Here is a 20,877-nt window from a genome sequence, read left to right on the forward strand (position 1 = left end):
TTCAGAGATATCTCTTCCAGGCAACCTTAACAATAGATAGAAATAAGGAAGACGTAGGTACTTTAATGAGCTGTCGAAATAAGACTCGTAAATTTTGTATGATAATACGATAATACCTAGCAATGACGTCACTTATTTTCAAACTCAATCGACTTTAACTTTATAAGTGTTTCAAATCAACTAAAAAGCTTAATTTTGCAAAAAAAAAAATTATTGGTCGTTTCTTAGAATTGTTGCTTTTTGCACAAACTTTTCATTTAAAATCTCTGGAAGGGTCAAATCTTGAGAAATAAGAAAAACTATTGTGAATCCCCTCCGTATTCACTCCACTGCCAATGCCAATCCACTGGCACCATTCCAAGCTTTCGATCAGTAGAAAAGGACGACGGAATAAGGAACAGGATGTAGGCGCACTAGGCGCAAATAACAAAACATCGCGAAAAGCTTATTCTAGTTTTATTTGTCAATTTATTTCAACGTACTTAAGGCATTTTTCTTTTTGTTATTGGCACACTGATCCGCCTCCCGCCCAACTTATGTAACTGAGCACTTCTCCCCAAACGACATGGAATGTTCACACGAATTTGGAATGCCCGAAGTATGTCTACACAATCGTCCTCAAATACATACAAGCCAGTTAAAATTAAATATATTTTTCAAGACTAGAGTATTTTTAAGTAATCGTGCCATCAGTAATACATACAATATTTAATTAAATATATATATTTACAAGTGTGTTAAAAAAACTAAAATAAATTCATTTTCGTAATTTGAAAATAATTTGTGACTCCAGTATCTGAAACTTATTATAAAGAGATTCTTATAATAATTTGGTTAGGATTTGGCTTGTACTAGAAACAAGTTTGGAAACAAGATAAAGATAATGCCTACTAATCGCGGTCTGACAGGGACGCAGATACATGCTAGAACGTGATAAAAGATATAAATAGTCAATTCAACGACATGTATTTGCGTTCCTCTTTATTGTCTGACCATGAATAGCCTGTTTTACATTGAACATCGGATTGGCACTGGTTTAAGTCAACTTAAACAAATTATACACTATAGTACAATACAATATACATAAGTAATTATATAGAAAATCCAATATTTATATAAAATATATTGGTAATGAATCTCGAATACTGCAAGAAATACTGCTACATTCACGATTTCCGTTTTATAAATAACATGTCAAAATAAACATAAAATGGACGCAAAACAATTTCAATTATTGCACAAGAAATAAAATGCAAACGAATAAATAATCACAACATTTTTCCAGTCCGTATAACTACTGGCCATGGCCACCCTCGATGAGAAAATAAAGCCTTACTATTCACTGTCCATCTGGACCGTCCACCGGAGAAAGACGCATCGATTTTTTAGAGCGAGAAGCATAGCGTGCCACTCTTAAGCAAGAATCACCACTTACTACCATTTATGGCACGACATTAATATACGCGGGTATAAAGAAAACATGAAAGAGTGCGAGCATTCTTGAGCCTCTCGCAGGAAAATGACTACTTTTACTTGCAAAAGACACAAGTTACTTTTTGTTTACATTATAAATAAACAGAACCCCACGTCTCTCTCTGATGTCCACGAATCCCTCCATACGCGTAATCTCATAAACCCTCCATAATTAGGCACTGGTTTTCGCTAAAATATCAAAGCTAGGTTTACATTTAAATTTGATATACGTACAATTCTTAAAGTTAGTGATGCCAATAACGTGCTACTAATTTTTGAAAAACCCGTTCTGTGAAGCCTCTGATACGACAGCAAAAGTAACAGGGGGTAAGCAAAGCGCATTGTAGATGGCGCTAGCACTGCTTCAAACTAAAATGGAGACTCGGGCATTAGTTACTTTACTTTCATAACAGATGGAGCTATTGATAATTAAACACTGCATCCTATAATCAAATCGGGATTCAATTATTAAAGTAAGTGGTCATTTCATTACAGCGTGAAGTTTCTGAATTTCAAATTTAACACGTCGTTATTTTTACAATTTTCCATTTCACCCTTGACTTTAAAAACAGATCCACAGTTAGGTTTATGGGACTTCGTTTATTTTCGCTATGGTGCACATGCAGTGTTAACGCCAGAATAATATACAAAATGCTCCCCCATTTTTATTGTACTGTTTCATTTTATTATGCTTGGCCATAACATTAGGAATATAATATTTCGTTACCAGCGAAACAAAAGACTAACGGTGCGGGGAGTTTGTACTATTTCCTTACTTTATTGATTTTTCGGTTTAGTCGTGGCCAATTTTTAACCAAGATTTTAAAGTAAACCAGTGTTATCGAGTACAGAAAGCGTAATATCGAATACAATATCATCCACGATATAGTTATGCAGTATTAGGGGTACATTTGGACGTAGTTCTGCAAACAGTAACTAACCCACACCTCCCCCCAAAATTGAAACAAGTTACTAAAATGCACTCTATCGAGTTGATAGAAGGTGCATTTTAGTAACTTGTTGCATACTAATCTAAACTTTGGGGGGAGGTGTGGGTTGGTTCCTGTTTGCATAATTACGTCATTTATATTTTGCAAAAACTCCGACTAGTTTTTTTTCACCTAAATAATATTGTGGAATACAAAACTGATTTCACTATGCCTAGAACTACTGATATTTTAATAGAAAATAATCTAATTGATTTGTACAAAATTTGCAATTTACAAGCAGAGTGAGAGAAACTGGCGAAAATCCTTGTTCCGTATTGTATAGAATAGAAGATGATAAAACGAGTTTCTAATAGTATGTTTTGCTATTCGTAGATGGTGTTACTTGCTAAAATTTCGAAAAAAGTTTTCTCACTCTGCTCTCTCACTAAAGATTTTTTAGTTACCGTAATGTCGAAAGTAAATAATTTCTATTCAATTCGTTCGTAGTTCTCTTAAAAATATATTTGTACTATTATAGTTTAAATAAAAATAACGAATAATACATCCTAGTGCATCAGCACCGCAACAAAATAAAATTATTCCCGGGTCGGACAGCTGCAGTTCATATTTACAATTTGTACATTTTTTTTCGTTTGTGCCTTTTTGTTCCTTTAGTTATTACTGAGCATAAAATTAAAACACAGGTTCTGCTACTCAAATGGAACTACTTTAGTTCTGCAACTTTCAAAAATTAAGTAATTTTATCATTATGTTTATTCCAAACAAATTAAATGGTATTTTCAATGTACGGCATCCAATTAGCCTAAATGACATCGCCTGTCACGCAACAAAATGACGGATTTCGCAATACATTGCTTGGCTAAATAAACTTTAAACTATAATAAAAATCATAATACAAGTTATTTTCAAAAGTTGTAGAACTAAATTAGCTCAAGATGAGGGACCACCTTGTATAGCTTTCGCGATTTTCACAAAAAAGTTATTTTATTATTAACCTGGAACTTATTCTTAAAAATTATCTCTACGTTTCGACCACATTGTAGTGGCTGGTCATGAGTGGACAACAATAGGGTATCATATGCGTTTAGCCGCGCGAGTTTTTCGAATTACCCGCAATTGATTTTGTTTTTGTTTTGACGACACTGCACCTCGAAGTGATAAGGTGTCAGTACAAAAACAAAATCAAGTATAGGGTAGTGCCACGAGAGTTCAAGTGAATAATTACACAAACAGCTACATGAAGAGAATGAATGAATTGAATTCCTCTGTCATTATATGACGAACATGTTATTGGGTACGTAACCTCAACTCTGGTGGCACTACATATAATCGGCCGCTACAAGGTAGTCGGAACGCCGATAATTGTTGCGTTTAAGTCTCAGGTGTAACAATAACTAATATATTGTCAACTATGTAAAAAAATGCTATATTTGTATTATTGTTATTAGTATTTGAGAGTTGCCTGAAATCTACTTAAGTAATAACATTAAACAAATAATAAAAAATATTATCACCAAATTCAACGAACTCCGTCCAAAAACGTTATGATTTTTTAACACTGGAATTAGTTATTCATTATTTTTTTTAACACTGGATTCTCAGCAAATTCGTCACCGAACTGTTCGAATTAGCGGATGTTGGTTTTTTTAGAGTGTAATTTTTGTTCCAGTGACACAATATTTTAAATAAAAACCTAACGCTGCACTTAGAATAACTTGAATGTGAATTCCAACTAAATTCGTTACTTAGTTCCAATTAGTCATAGAAAATAGCAACTAAGGAATGTATTTGGACCACCTCAAAGTGCAGCCTTATTTAATCATTTATGTAAAAAAGCTTGACTATCGATTTCCTGTGCTGCCATCTATCATCGACAAATGCAACTAAATCGATTTAATAATCCAGGCACTGTAATCTCTCGCGAGCAAACCGACGCAGTATCATACAAATGTACAGCTTAACTAATTAATGAACACAATTGCATTTTTACAAGGCTCATGAGCCCGAGGGCTTAAAAGGTTCTATTAAACATGTGTATTTCATATTGAACCTTATACTTGCACAGAATTTTGAAGGTCACTATTCAATTGACGACTACCCAAAAAAAACATGGGTTTTGATTTGATAATTAATTAAATCGTTTTGAATAAAATAGATGTCACCACCGTCAATTTTGCAATAGTTTCGACCGAATTAGAATAAATATTTTAGCTTAATCAAGGGTTATAGACAAATCACTTACTATACAATGGTTTTACGTTGAAACTGTAGTTAGATATTCAATATCCGACACTTCTCCGAGCATAAACTTGAACTTTAAATACACGTAAATCCACGCAGCACACAGCGACATCTATTGATGACGTACCGCGACATACACAACGTGACAAAGTAGATGAAATACTACTCGATAAAAACGCGAAGCAACAACCATAATTACGAAACCTCATTCAAATACCACGTGCCAGCCGACAGATGGCGTTAATATCAATTACGACACTAAAGTTGCCTAATGAATTTGCTAAAAAGCAAGCGTTCCACGCTACCGGCAAGCGTATGTAATTATGTACAGTCAGACCAGGTAGTCGTCGAACTTTTTGAGCCTTCGCTACGACTGTCGCGAGGGGCGGCGCTCGCCGGCGCCCGTCAGGGATTCCGGACTGAATCTCACACGGGACTGGGACCCTGTAGAAGCATCCCTAGCGGACACGTACGAACTGTCAGTCTCACTCGTCAAACTGTCAGGGGGAGTCGGGTTAGTGGGAGTCCCGCCCCCCGAACTACCCCCTGAAGCACTGGACTTCTTATTATATTTCTTCAAACTCGATCGCAGTTTAGTTGGAGCCAGCTCCAAACCCAAATTGGCTGGCCGCTCTATCTCAGCCTGCGTCTCTTGCCTATAATAATCTCTAGGAAGCGAGTAATCCGTCGATTTCCTAGGATATTCCGTTATAGGTGTTCTGTATTCGCTCCTCTCTTTGCTGTATTTGTCGCTTCTGTATTGGCGGGAAGGTGAGAATTCTTCAGCATGCGAGTTTGTCGCGGATGAATTTGAAGGTGTTCGTCTGTGTGTCAGAAACTGCGGTGACGGTCTGTAATCAGGGGTGGGTTCTTTATACTCGTACGAGCTCTCGTCGTAAGGGAAGTATGGGTGTTTGACGACATAATCTGCCGTTCTATCGTAGCCGTAGGACTCGACTGTTCTGTAGTAGAAGTTGTCTTGTGAGGATGACGGTTGGAAGTTTTCTCGGTAATTATGGTATAGGTCTGCTAGATGGTCCGAGGTGGCGGACGAGGTACGTCTAGGGGAGGGGGTGGGGGGTTGCGTGGTAGAGGTGTAGTTGGTGCCGAGGCCTGATGTGCCTGATAGGGGTTGTGCGGAGTGCCCGTACCCTGAAGAGTACGACGGATGAGCGTTGTGTGTCGGAGAGTCGGTGAACCGGATTGGTTTCTGCTCATCTGCTTGTAGACTTGACATCTGGAAGTAAAAGATTATTTTTATCGTGGGCGTGTTTCAGCGTGATTTTAAACGAAACAATAGCATTGAAGGTGCAAAGCAATTAGTCTACAAAGACGGGTAGTTAAACCATAAGTATGAAAACATTAATACGATCAGATAGTGGTGCATAGTAGTCAAAACTGTCGAAATTGACTACGAGCTTCATGGTGAAGGAAAACTTCGTGAGCAGACCAAGCAATTCAATGGTGTGTGCGAACTATGCTCCAAGCCCTCTCAATTTGAGTTAAGGCCTGTGGCCAACAGTGCGACATACATAGGCTGGGTTGATGATGATGACAACGATGAGCTACTATTGGCTCTGTGCACGACATCAGCGCCACCTAGCGTCCGCAACTTTTTTGGCTCTGATGCTCTGACGTTTTGAAATTTCATCGCGACATTGTGACAAAAATCAAACTTATAACGTATTAATTTATAATACAAAATTACTGTGATACCGTGATTTGGGTGGACAAAAGGTTGTGAATTCATTTTTGGTCATTAAAATTAAATGAGGTAAGTAAAATTTATTCAAAAAGTGTGTTTTATTTTCGTTATGTCAGGGTTTGTTTACTTCATGTTTAGTTGTACTTTTACTGTAAAACGAAAAGATAAAGCTATCTTATTGGTTTCCTTAAATAATAGTAAAATTATATAATTGTTCTTATATCGCTAGTAAGAAATTAAATATCGATTTCAGATCAAAATGAGTATCATTTTGAAGACCGGTTTTGTGAGTATCACTCAATATAAAATTTCAACCACAAACCGTTTCATAAGAAAAATTGTTGCTGGACATGTCCATGATGTAGAGGAATTAAGAACAAAACAGGGACAGTGTTCAATAATTCAAGCTCGCATCATAACACAAACATCTATTACTAAAATTAGGTAGTTAAAGTCCATACAAATTGCTTTGTTAATGACAGATTCATATGAGTATGACAAGATGACAGAGCCAGAACTATTTCTACTTTTGGTTACCATGAGCGCTGCGATAGATTTCATCACCCCCACCTAGTACTTCGCACCCTCCCAATATATGTAAAAAAAAAAATGTTGACTGACCGGCGAGCCCGTGATGGCATTGAGTGGCGCGCGCAGGTGCCTCGTGGGCCCGTGGTACGTGTTGTGCGCGAAGCCGAAGCCATCGTAGGCGGCGCCGAGCGGCTCGGGCTCCAGATCCGGCCTGAAACAACATGGTTACTCATGCTTAATAATCAACAACGTAACATGGATTGTCAAAGACTACAGAGTTATTAAGATGTCGATTGTCAGCTCATTGATTCACTATTACTTTCTACCCTCATTTGGATATGCTATTTGAAAATGACAGTGCCCAATCATGTGGCGTAGTGTTGGCGACATACCTATGTGGCTGCAGCGTCGGATGCAAGGGGCTGACGTTGGAGACTCTGACGTCATACCCCGCAGCCACGCCGCCCAGCAAAGCCGCCATATTGTACAAAACCAGCTCGATTATACTCGGCTTCTTGAACTTGTAGCCTGAAAATTGCAGGGTTTCTAAATACAGCAAGAACGTGTAGCAAAAAATCTTTAAGAAACAACTATTTTTCTTTTGTCTTAAATCTCACAACTAGGCAAAAAGCGTACCAACTCAAAATGAACACTGTAATAAAATAGAGCTTGTATAAATTTATGGAAATTAAAAACTATTATTTTGAGTTGTTTCGCTTTCTCTTTCTACCAAATAATTCTAAGACACAGTATTTCACAGCAGCAACAGACAACAGATTAATTTAAAATTGTAAAATTTGATTGACAGTAGCTTTGAAATAAATATATAATTAAATCATGTTGGTTAACAAGTGACGTCACAGTTCACCATTATCACACGAAATCTATGGAGAAATCGCATTTTGACAGCTAATAAAAAGTATGCGAATTGTTGGTGGCGTCATAGAGCCTATTCAGATGGAATGTATTTGGTTAATTTGTAACAAAAATAACGCATCATTCCAATACCCAAACACCTACTTACGGATCCTACTACTACTTTGTACTTATGGAGCCAAAATAAATCTCTCTTTCTTTCTTTCAAACTGAAGACTTGGAGCAATATTATTCGTTACAAACGTTCAATACTCAATAAAAACTGTTTAAGCAAAAAAATTGTGTAGTCAAACCTACTTCGTTCAAAAAAATCTTAGTAGAGTTTTCTATGATAGTTTAAATTCTCAGCAAAGGAATATGAATTTTTGAACTCACCTTCCGTGCTATATAACGTCGGCATAGGTATAGTGTACCTAGATGACGTGCTAAGCGGGTACTCAGGGCCCCATTCCTCTGGACTGAAGTCTGCGTAAGGAACAAAACAACCTATGTGAATGAAACATAGGCAGTTAGTTACTATACGTGCGAGCTAACCATACCATGGAAGAGATGCGTAGAAGCAATGTTAACTAATTGATTAGTGTTTTTATTACAAGCTTTTCTTTAACTTCGCCTCGTATTATTTGTTTGCTGCATATCTTGCAAGCTAATTTTGACTCACACCTAGTGTTCGGATTGGTTTGAATTTTGTTATACATATGCAGGTTGGATAACAATGCAAGTATAGTCAGCAAGAAAAAAGCTTGTAATAAAAATGATATTCTTAAAACTTATTTAAGATGTAAAAAAGGTCGTTCTAGGACGAACTCACAATTGTTTTAGCTGAGGAGTCGTTTTTAAATTGAGAAATGAATTACTTTTGAAAACAATCAGAGGACAATGGCTTCTAGGGCATCTTTTCAGGCACTACAAGTTTCATGAAGGTTTACTTTAATAGTACTATTGATATAAAAATAATTCATTTAAGTATTTTTTTTTAAGAAGGAAATATATTTTTCCCTGAGACAAATTTTTGAACGTTTTTTAAAGGCAAACATTCACTGGAACTGGTAGTGTGTAATAAAAACAGTGAAATGATGTACGATTGTAAAACATTAAGATAGAAATGGACATGTATCTATAACTAAAAAAACAGCTATTTCAAAACAATAAAAAAAAACAAGTAGGTACAAGTTAAAAAAGCAAATTCAGAAATCAATTTGAACGTTTTTAATACAATAACTACCCTTAAAGTAGGTGATCCTAAACGGTCAAATCTTTTCTGAATATTTTTTTGTGTAAACACATGCATTAAAAACAATCATAATCATAACATAGGTACTACACATGCCAAACAGTTCATTCTAAAAACTTAAAAAGCAAGGTGAACAAATAAGAAATCATACTTACATGTGCAAAACTTAATAATAGCACTTTTCATCCGTTTAAAAAAAGTTATTTTTTAACCCTCTCTTACTGTCATTAGAGCCGAAGTGAGAAAGCGTAAGCGTATTTAAATATTTTTTTCCACCCAACACCATGTTTTTTTTTTATTTTTAATATTTTTTAGACTACGGCTCGTTTTAAAACTGTTAAGGGGTGTGTTAGTCCGAATGATTAGTATGCCCATGTTAAAAAAATACACCAGATTCGATTTCATGGAAAAGGTTTATTTAATATATAAAAAAAGAGATAAAAGAACCAGATCACCAGAGAGTTTCACATTGGCAGAGCTACTTTAGTTCTGTTACGCTCTGCTGAGATAACAACATTTTTTTTTACAACTGAGCCTCATTTTTTAATACTAGTCCACCACCATTGACAGGGTCGTTCGTTACACGGTTACAGGGGTCAGATTGTATTATACAGATTGATAAACTACTCTTTTGGAAGCCCATGCGAGTAAAAAACAAAAATTTTTTGTAAAAAAAATACTTACACCAGCATGCTTGTAGAACCAATAAAAAAAATTGTATCGGCCATTTTTTTTCTTCATCACATCGACTTCCAATACATAACGGAGTTCAAATTATTGTAAACATTTGAAAGCGTGCCAGATGTGGTGATACCAAGCGATAACTAACAAATAAGTAAGTACGACGAATACATATATAATTATATGACTTAAAACGTACGGTATATAGCATACACTATGAACTGCTAAGCATGCATAGCACTTAACTAAAATAAAAACACGGCTGAAAGCAACCAAATGCTTACAATTTACAAAAAAAAAACATGTCAAACTGATATTAAAACATATAAACAATACAAACTGGTCTAGAAATATGTCTACTTATCGCACAAATTTCCACACAAAATAAAAAAGACAATGAAACATACAATTTTTACAATCAACTCCATAACTAAAGCTACTTGAACAATAGTCTTAAATACTATAGTGTCTCAATTATCCGTTCTAGTGGCGCTTCTGTCAAGTAATAAATGTCTTTTTTTAAATAACTTTTAAAAAAATTATCACAGTTTTCTGCCAGTGCTTACGTTGTTGTTGTAAAAAAAAATTAGGGTTACTGACCTAACTTTCAAAAACCACTTCTTATAATTTATTTGTCGTTTTTTTCTCGTTCGGTTAATTTTAGTCAATATCCCGCGATATATAAAATAAATTAAAATAGTTTTGCCACTAGCACGGACAACTAACGAAATGTTCACTTTCACTGTCACAATTATAAAACCGTAGAGATATTGTTTTTCTTTGTGACGAAGTTATTCAAATAGAGTGGAATAGACCAAATCAAACTACCGATAATTTAAAAAAGTAATAAAATTCTATTTCCGTGTCACGTAAAAAAATATAATTTGTACTTTATTTTTTCTCATTGTACTGTCACATTAAATACATCTGAAATATTTTATATTCCTGACCCAATAATCTGCTCAAAATCACTAATTTAGTTTGGTCTATTCAAACCTATTCAGAATATTTTTAACATAGTTATGCAAGTAAATTTAATTGCTACTCCGTAACTGTGATGTTAACGATATTCGCGGAGAAGCAAGAACCGTTTCAATTTATTACTGCGGTGCTTCGCAAAATGATACCAGACGGCCTAGCATACTAGCTTTTATTGCAATAATAGAACATCCCATCCCTTTCAAAAATGTTTTCCCTTCTAAGTGAATTAGGCCATTTTTTTTCAGATTTTGAACGTCAAAATTCGTTTACGTCAAATATTCTTTGAAATATCCACTCTTCGTTTTTTTTTGCGATAAACTTAAAGAAAACTAATAAAACAGACCGTGATTTCCTTTTTTTAGCAAGTGAATAATATTTTCTACCATTAATTATCAAGAACGCTTATTACACAATATAATATTTTTACTCGATTAAAAATAGAGTTCAATGCTACTATGCTAGGCCAACTGAATCAATTTAACACAATTATATTTAATACTTACAGGGATAAAGCAGGTTGTCCTGTGAGACTCCTTGGCAGCGAAGGGAAAAGAGGTAGCGTTAATTGTCGTGCCAAAAGTTTAGTAACATATGTAAGTCACCACAGAGACAAAGCTGTCAGAAAATTATCAACTGAGCGAATCGGCGTAAACCGGTTTTTCTACTCTAAACCGTTAATAACAGCAGGATTGTCTAACGCACGTGCCTATGCTTTCGTTCTGTGGAGCTGCCTTATGGTCTCCCCAGATTTATTGACGCGGAAACGGCCAAGTTGATCATAAAATGTTTCATATCCACGCAACGAGCCATCGACGTCTTATTCGGTTACGGGTGGTAAAGATGTGGGGTGGGGGTGACCTCAAGATACAAAGAGAACCCTTTCATCATGCGTCAGTGTCAGCGTGCGTTTGGCAATCAGAGGCTGTATTACCTAACTCGTAGGCGCTAGCGATTGCATTTACCGTCTCTTTCTATCCTTATCCTAAACCGTTAGACAGAAAGAAGTAGTGAAAACGATTGTGATTCCAAGTGCATTGGACAATAAGACCTAAGGCCTCTGGTGTACTCCGGTTCTGCTAGTGGACAAATAGGTTAGTTCCCGATACGCCGGATTCATGTTTCGTCGAAATTTTTCATTTTAACAAAACTATGGAAATGTCGTGCCTTTAATCATATTAGATATTGAGGCCTAAGGTGGTATTTTTCCTGGAAAATTATTTTATTTCCTTAAAAATATGAATCTAAACCGATTACTAGGCAATCGAAGTTATGCAACAACAAAAAAGCAAGAATCGGACGAAACAAGAATCCGGCGAATCGGGAATTAACCGACAAATGTAGTCAGCTTTGTCTCTGGTCAGTTACGTTCTTTAGCGATCACAGTAAACAATACTCTACAGTCACGCAATTTTGCTAGATCGGAGACGAAGTAAACCTAAAGGTGACCGGAGTTTTTTTTTGTAAAAACGGTTCTAATTAAAGGTCGCATTACAACGGCTATATTCACTGGTGTGTATTAACTTGTGACCACATACGCTGCAATCGACGTGATTTTACAAAAAAAAAAGCGTAACCGTAAGAATGATGTCGTTGAAACGTCAATATAATTTAAAATATGTAACAACTGAGTACCGAGTTAAAATTAACTTACGTTTATGTATCGACAGTAAACGGAAAAAACCTGGAAGTATTTTTAAAAATACTTCGTTTTGCTGCGCAAGATTTCACAAATTTTGTGAAAAAAAATAGTATAATTTTATTCAAAACATTCTTCCATGTATTTTCTATTCACCGCGTGTAGATTACTAAACGCATTACTATGTTTAAACTTTTTATGAATTGCTAATGTGGCATCTGGTATTTTTAGACATTTTACACTGTCCAAAGTGAAGATCCATTCAGAATGTCCATTCCGGTTCGCAGTTAGAAATATTTTAAACTTGTTGACTAGTAGAATAAACCTACGGTAAACTCTAGATCTACTTCGATCGTATACAAGATTGTAAAAGACCATAGTAGTAGTATACATAGCCAATTTTTTTTAGTTTTTCATCTTATTACGGCTTCTTAAGCTATGGTCGTTCACAATTTTCAATAACAATTTGGCAAGATCCTAAACATTCGTTATAACTGAATTAATTTAATTTAAAAGTCTTTTATTGTAACCCTAATAAATAATTAATACTAGGATTTAAAATTAGGCTACCTAACATTGACAAATTGAGATAAATGCATTTTTGTATGTTTCTCAGATTCTATTCGAAATGTATTGGTTCGTTTTGATTGAGTTTTTGTACAAAAATATGGATACAACATTGCATTATATTTTCATAGCTCGGCACATGTAAAATATAATATATTGATTGTTTAAAAAAATTTTTTTTTAAACAAATACGTTTATGTGTATGTATGAGTTTATGACTAAAACACCACCCCCATAAAACAAAAGGCAGTATTTTGCAAAAGAAAACACTTTCGGGTTATTTATACCATCTGATGCAGAATGCCTTAAACTACAAAAATGGTATTCACTCTAATGTGTTTTCTTTTGCAAGATACCGCCTTTTGTCATACGGGGGCAGAACACACTTTTTCCAAATTAACGTCAACTATTAATGAATTACAACATTTTATCTGTCTACTCCGCAAAAACGCTGTAAATTAACGAGATAAAAGGTTGTAATCATTGATAATGAACTTTCGCAAATTAACGTCTAAATCAACCAATTATCAACTGTTATTACAAACTGGTAGACTTCATCATTGTAGAGATCAGATCATATATTTTTACTACGGTTGTCACGTTTTCCAAGTTCTCAAACTTATCTTCGTTTAATACATACTTGTAAAAAAATAGGCACAACAAAAAAAATTTTTTTTGGACATGTACCAACTGGATAAAAATCTGAACCAAAAACAGACACTGGTTTCACGATTAAACCTAACAATTTTATAACTAACAAATAAGTCTTTTTTTATATTTTCAATGAACTTAAAAATAATTAAAAACTACTATCAAATCCTCGAAAGTTCAACTAGCGATTTTATTTACATAACTAAAGTTAGTCGGATCGAATCGAAGGTTCAGAGTCGGTTTGTTTTTTTTTTTTCAACTAATAAAAACAAGTTCAATACAGCGAGAAATACACAATAGCAACGGGACAGAATTTAATTTTAATTAGCATGTTAGCTTAGGAATGTGTTATTAGTAGAAACTGATATGTCTTGATTATGGCAACACTTTTGTACAACATCCCACAGTCTGTGGGACCGCTTAAAACAAAGAAAATTGACAAACGGGAGTCTAAAACGAACCTAAAACGTACAGAAAACATACTTTTGAAAATGAAATTCTCTCCGTCGCTACTCGTCTCGCAGAAGCTCCGTGGTCTCTGAGCTCAAGTTTCCCGCCACGGCCAACAACCCAGCCAAGCTATTGGACCTGAACCCTTTAAAGAAATTCTTCTTGACCTCCCCATGACTCCCCTTCCGCTTCCCTTGGGGCTTATCTTTAGTCTCTATCCCGAAAACGGTCTCGTAATGGTGGGGCAAGTCGGCCGCGGACGTGAAAATCGGACAGAGCGGAAACTTGTTTTTCGGCTTAGTGTTCTCGTAGAGTAGATCGTCGTGGCTGCCGGAACGTTTCTTGGACAGTTCCATTTTGGGCTGGCGCACTTGGGATTTAGACTTTCGCGTTTTTCGTTTGTCGTCGCGTGGTTGGGGCGGAGGGGCGGGGGGTACCTGTTTGGGGGGGCGGCGGCAGGTCGGGCGCCGAGCTGCTGAAGCGCTGTCCGGCGCGCGGCCGCGCCAGCGCCGGCAGCGGGAGGTGCCCGCGCGCCTTCTGGTGCACGGACGACGGGCCCCACGTCTTGCCCTTCACGCCGTCCGCTGGCACTGGAAACATGACAACTCACGCTACTAGAGGTCACACGAGATCGGATAAAATAGGAACATTGGTACGTTCAAGACTTTGAACGTTTTCGGTGAAGGAACACGTCATGAGGAAGCCCGGATACACACCTGCTAATAAATTCAAGCTTAATTATTACGGGCTGGAGATGAAAATTGACCCAGTGGCTTACGGACAATAGACCCTGTCGTCCCTGTGGCTTACGGGCGACACAACTTGTGGTCCCTGTGACCTACAGCAATAACCGCTGTGGTACCCCGTAACTTCGGGCGATACGCCCTGTGATCTTTACGACTTACGAGCGATAGACCTAGTGATCTAGGCGATAAACCCTATGATCCCTGTGACTTCGTGCAATACAAAATACAAATACAAATATTTTTATTGCCAGAACATAGTCCTAAGGAAAGATACCCTGTGGCCCTTGTTGCTTACGGGCGATAACCCTATGGTCCTTGTGGCTTACGGACGATAAACCCTATGGCCCTTGTAACTTACGGGCGATAAACCCTATGGTCCTTGTGGTTTACGGGCGATAAACCCTATGGTCCTTGTGGCTTACGGAAGATAAACCCTATGGTCCTTGTGGCTTACGGTGGATACAGCCTGTGGCCCTTGTATCTAACGAGCGATAAACCGTGTTCCCTGTGACTTACAGGCAATGAACCCTGTAGTACCTGTCACCTACAGGCAATAAACCCTATGATCCCCGTGACTTACAGGCGATAGCGCGCATGATGGCCGGCGAGCCGGGCGGCGTGTCCTTGGCCACGGCCACGAGCTGCTTTACGCTGGACTCGTCGTCGGACGGCCGCACGGTCAGCGTGTGCCGGAAGTCCAGCGGCGACGAGATCGTGTCCTTTTTCAGGAGCCTTATCTTGCTGAATTTGCCTGAAATGGAATCGGTGTTGCAGGTATCACATTACCACAGATTAGATACTCACAACCCGGCCGTGCTAAGTTTGCACCTCGCTCTCGTGTCTTAACAAGAACAGTTTATTGCCTTGTCCGTTGCATCTCGGAGGTCTCGCCCAGTACAGGCAATACACACCGCTACTTTCTGGTCGCGAATACTTTAAACGAGTGAAGCCATCGACACGAGAAGAAGAACAAGAACAGTTAAAAAAATTAAAATTCAACAAATAGGAGACGAAAGCGACAAAGATGCTAACCGTACTGACGCGACAGGGCGATCGCGGGAAGGTAAGCGGAGAAGCAGGCGGGACGCCGCATTCCAACGAGGTGCAAACTTAGCTTGGTCGGATTGTAATAGTTACATTATCATGTAACAGCATCGACACATGCGTTTGATGACAGCCGCTACCGATGGTGTTAGGAGCAGAAATCGTGACCACGGTCGCTGCATGTGGTCGATGCGTAAAGGTAATTTGAAGCAAAATTCGTCGTTATATACAGGTGTTGTAATGTGATTAGATTAACTACTAACCCCCTTATTCATAAACGACAATCAAACCTATTTTAGTTAAAATGCCGCTAAAATTCGTTTGTACTTATCTGTCACTTCGACATTTGTATTTTTTAGAAAGGGACAAAGCATTTGTTAGTTAACATAGGCTTGTTAAGTTTTATGAATAAGGGTGTAAGTCAATGGCAGTAAGAGCACACGATGATTTAGACATTAAATCGAAGATTATCAATAATGTCGCAAGTTATTAAGGAACAATTATCAGCTATCAATTTCATAACTATTAGATGTCTATTAAACTTACTTAATTCAAATATTCATTTAAATAGCTTCACAGTTGCATAATAGGGATGTTGACACCATTAAAAAATAATTCGAAGATGCGACTCCAGTAAAAAAACGCTATATTTTAGCCCTGAAAACCAAATTAATTTTCGATTAACTGCAAAATTAGATTTTTTGTTGCTTTAAAACAAATAAATAGTTAGTTGATTGAGTGTGCCAACAAGTGACATCATAAGACGCTATTTCCATTCAAACTCTATGGGAGAATTGTATTTTGACAGCTCATAAAAAGTACGTCAATTGATTGGTGGTGTCAACATCCCTATTCATAGTCATTTAAAATAATAATTAACCATTATTAAAACTGTATTGTCTTTTACCCTTTCTCTTGTTGGGCTGCGGCGGCTGCGTATGCGACATGTTACTAGCAACGATAAGTATGTGCAGCTCGCGCGCCGCGAGATCTATCTCCCTCTTCTCCAGCTCCCTCTCCTTCTGTGCCAAGTTCTGTTCCATCAGTCGCTGCTGCAGCTGCGCCCGGGATAACTCTTCTTCCCGGCAACGGAGCTCCTGGAAAGATGGATGTTATGACAGAAGAAGCAAAGTAAAGACTTCACGGTTAAACCGGACTTTCTTCTTAAACTTAAGAGCTACGTTGTCGGTGGAGTAACCGCCACTCCGCACGGTCTTTGGCCAATTTTTTGGCTTCCTGATACAACACGACACTTTCTCCTTCACTTGGTCAAAAAAGGTCAATCTTGGCATTTCTATGCCTCGTCTTCCTTCAACTTTTCCTTCCAGGTTTAAGAATTGTCGTGTGTACCCTACCTATTTATGGTCTCCAGTCTTCACGGTTAATTATATAAGACATATTTGATACAGCATGTAGTAGATCGTTATTAGCTTTAGTATTTTGCAGGGCAGTAGTATGCAATTCCGTCCAGTCTACCCGTGATCATGAGGATTATTAGCGGCAGTTCCTTTGGCTGTTCCTTTGAAGGAACTATTGGGTTTTTTTCGCACCAGTTCCTTCACAAGAGATGAAGGAAGAACTGTGTTTATTTTTTCGCCTTTGTTCCTTTCGCAACCTTCAGTTATTGCAAAGGAACAAGGGCGGAAAATACTAAGGCTAGGCTGGTGAAAGAACTAGGTGCGGAAAAAAACCGCAATAGTTCCTTTGAAGGAACAGCCAAAGGAACTACCGCGAATAATCCGATCATGATGCATGCAGATGCGTTGAAATATCGGAAGCTTATTAAAGGTAATGAAATGACGGTCTACCTCCCGTATTAAATACGTCCAAAGACTAGTGAGGCTGAGACGGCGGATCGCAAAGGTGACAGGAACAAGCTATATCATCTATCTTTATGAATGTAATAGCGTGATAAATGATTTTTCATACTGCTGGTTTGATTTAACTTCTGAAATGTGTGCCAACTTAGAGTTAAATTTGGCGACGAGGAGAAGGTCTTAAGTATTTGAATACATTATACACATATGAACGTAATGATTATACAAAACAATATAAAAGCGTGATGCACATTGCAAAATAAGAACAAATAATAGAAAAGTGTGACATCTAACCAACACAGTAGGAAGCAATGCGTTTAAATGTAAATAATAATAGAGCAAAACTATTTAGTAAATGTGCTAAATCACAATATTAGTACTACTAACCTCCTCTATAGTTTTGCATTCCTATTGCAAGCGTTACAAAGGAAACAGATCGCTTGGTTAGTATAAAACAGTCATATTTAAGGTAAATGTGCATTCGCATATCAACATACATACTAGTTGACGTCAAGTAGTGTCTACACAACATGATGACCAACAGGAAACCGAAAAAAAAAGTGCTTTCAATAAAGTTTTATTTATAGATGTTTAGCTGCAGGTAGGTTCTTTGTAAGCAAATGCTTTGTTGGCACAATCGTGTTTTGTTTCTATAACATCAAAAGATGATCAAAATCATTTTGGATACGGAACTCTAAAAAAGGGAAAACATTAAAAAACCAGTTTATTAATATTTAGTGAATAAAGGGTTATAAACTCATTAAGGTGGCGGTGCCGACGTGTTCACTAATGAATGAAGTATAGCAATTATCCTCGTATTCGGTTCAAAATACATTGCAATAAAAATGCATTGAATAAATTATTAAAGTAAGGTAGGTTTTGAGCCGTTACTGACAAGTAAATTGCAAGTTTTCCTATTGCGAACAGGATAGAAACTGCACTTTTTAGGACTGTTGGTACGTTCAGCGCTCCGCATGCGAGAACGTAAGGCCAGCAACTGCCTCCGATGACAGTTGAGTAGCTTATTTTTATTTATCTATACTCAACAGGTAGAAAACTGACCAATCGGCCGCGAGTTAACACGATTTTAATCAGAAACTAATCTTTATACAAAGTTACCTTCTCTTTCTTCCTCAGATCGAGCAGCACCGCTTCGATCTCGAGCCGCCAGCCGTCTTGCATAGTGTGGAAGGACTCGTGAGGCGCCCGCGTGAACTCTGATTGGCGGATGCGTTCTAGTTGAACTAGGATCTCGGGGAATAGTGGCCGCGCGCGCGGGTTGGAATGCCAGCAAGCTGTGGAATGAAAGACACGTGAAAATCTTTAAAAATATATCAACCAGAGTAGGTAGACGCAATATTGGGAATGTAGGTACCAGCCAAGCGGCTATCTTAGACCACATTTTTGCTGCCATCACGCCTGAGTGTCATACACGTTGAAGTTTGTTGGTGTTATTTTCTAAACCGGAAACATACATGAACAATGATAAGCTGCCTGTGCATCCTACTTCCTAGTGCGAGACCTTCAAATGCACTATCAGCCGCTATCAACGGAAACTACGTCACACCCAACATTGCCCCCTAGTTACATAGTTATAGTTGCATACTAAAAAATAGCGTAGAATTTCTGATACGGGATGCTAGCAGAATGTTTGTATTTTGCAACAGTTGAACAATTGTCATGATTTACCTAGTTTCTTCCATTAAGTCTCTCCACACCTCCGGTCACGTGTATGAGGATGGGGTGTCAATTTGTTAAGGCACGCCACTCGCCACTCTTCTGCACTGCTCAACACTTTGGTGGCAAATACTCACCAGAGTCACCACCGACGATTGGCATCATCATCTTAACAGCCTCCAGACTCAGACCTCCAGTTGCTTCCATTGGAACCGGCCTGTATCCACCGCGAGCCTGCAGCTTTAACCAAGTCATCCGTCCATCTCGTTGGTGAATATATTACGCAGCGCTTGCTCGGCGGTCTGCATTTGAGAACTTTTCGGCCCCAACGGCCATCTGTTCTCCATATTGGTATTGGCAGCGTCAACTTAAAAGCCATACCATCAGTCTCAACGCATGCACAAGGTGTTCCTGTTTATATAGTAACCGCCGTATTTATATAGAATCTTACCCTCCATAAGGTCTCTCCACGCTTCAGGGCACGTGCTTGGTATGGGTAGGGTTAACTTATTGACAGCCACGCCATAAGCCACGGCAAGCGCATCGATGCCCTTATATGGTGTCTCTCCTGTCAGCAGTTCCCATAGCAACACGCCGTAGGACCACACGTCCGACGCGTGGGAGAAGATAGAGTTCTTTATCACCTGGAAGTAAAGGTCAATTGATTTAACGGCATGTTATAAATGGGATGTTACAATATTCTTTATTGCACACCATAAATCAGTACAAAAAAAATACATTGACACAAACTCAGGGTAGACAATAGGCGTTCTTATCGCTTAAAAGCGATCTCTTGCAACCGATATTGCGATAATCTTCTTCTTATGATGTTGAGCTGATGAACCGAGCGAATGACACTGTCTTTGGAGTAATTTGGATCAAATGAACAAGAAAAAGCCTTCTCTCGGATGTCATCGGTTTATTCGAAGTATTCTTTTTTGTTTTTTTATTATTGAATTGAATTGAATTTGAATTTTAATTACTATTCTTGCTGACAATTTATTGTAATAAGATTTTTTTTTATATACATTTGACGAAATTTCTTTAATTAACTGACATGTGTTTATAATGTATTTTTTCAAAAGGTAATTAATAAATCTAATCTAATCTAATTTAATCTTAAGAAAGTAGGATTAGGTTTTTACCTTGATGACTGTTGTTTACCGACCCCTTTGGCTACGAGCGTGGTTGACGCGCAAGAATCCGGGATAGAAAGAACCCGATATACTATAAATATCATGGGACACTTGACACCAATTGACCTAGTCCCAAACTAAGCAAAGCTTGTACTATGGATACTAGGCAACGGATAAACATACTTATATAGATAAATACAAATTAAACATCTAAGAATATCTGCCCCGGCCGGGAATCGAAACCGGGACCTCAAGCTTCGTAGTGAGGTTCTCTAACTTGGCCATCCGGTCGTCACTACGGTCGTCATATAAATAACATACTCCCTTAAATACCTTACACACTCGAGATTTCTTCACGGGTTTCATATTATGAACATTACCACGACGTTCGTGTAGGCCACATTGCAGAGACTGTTTAAACTTACCCCGGACTGAGTAACTTCGCCGAAAAGCGAGCTTATAATTTATTTTTTATTTAAAA

At 37.7% G+C, this 20,877-nt stretch overlaps 1 protein-coding gene across 4 annotated transcripts in view; it reads right to left on the bottom strand.

The window, feature by feature from the left end:
- Positions 1 to 439: 439 nt before the first annotated feature.
- The window catches only part of slpr (mitogen-activated protein kinase kinase kinase slipper), a 58,533-nt gene continuing 38,095 nt past the window's right edge, over positions 440 to 20,877 (bottom strand). The window contains exons 3-12 of one of the 4 annotated variants that reach the window (XM_074089808.1): positions 19,712 to 19,904; positions 18,703 to 18,878; positions 17,971 to 17,991; positions 16,674 to 16,863; positions 15,303 to 15,473; positions 14,414 to 14,566; positions 8,152 to 8,241; positions 7,293 to 7,428; positions 6,991 to 7,111; positions 440 to 5,901 (exon numbers count right to left, since the gene is read on the bottom strand). In XM_074089808.1, the coding sequence (XP_073945909.1) occupies positions 5,032 to 5,901; positions 6,991 to 7,111; positions 7,293 to 7,428; positions 8,152 to 8,241; positions 14,414 to 14,566; positions 15,303 to 15,473; positions 16,674 to 16,863; positions 17,971 to 17,991; positions 18,703 to 18,878; positions 19,712 to 19,904 (2,121 nt within the window). In that variant the 3' untranslated portion in view covers positions 440 to 5,031. Of the gene's footprint in view, positions 5,902 to 6,990; positions 7,112 to 7,292; positions 7,429 to 8,151; positions 8,263 to 14,413; positions 14,567 to 15,302; positions 15,474 to 16,673; positions 16,864 to 17,970; positions 17,992 to 18,702; positions 18,879 to 19,711; positions 19,905 to 20,877 lie in introns of all 4 variants that reach the window. The other 3 variants (XM_074089806.1, XM_074089809.1, XM_074089807.1) reach the window with 3 other exon arrangements.

Source organism: Choristoneura fumiferana, chromosome 7 (assembly GCF_025370935.1).
Source record: "Choristoneura fumiferana chromosome 7, NRCan_CFum_1, whole genome shotgun sequence".
Taxonomy (NCBI): Eukaryota; Metazoa; Arthropoda; class Insecta; order Lepidoptera; family Tortricidae; genus Choristoneura; species Choristoneura fumiferana.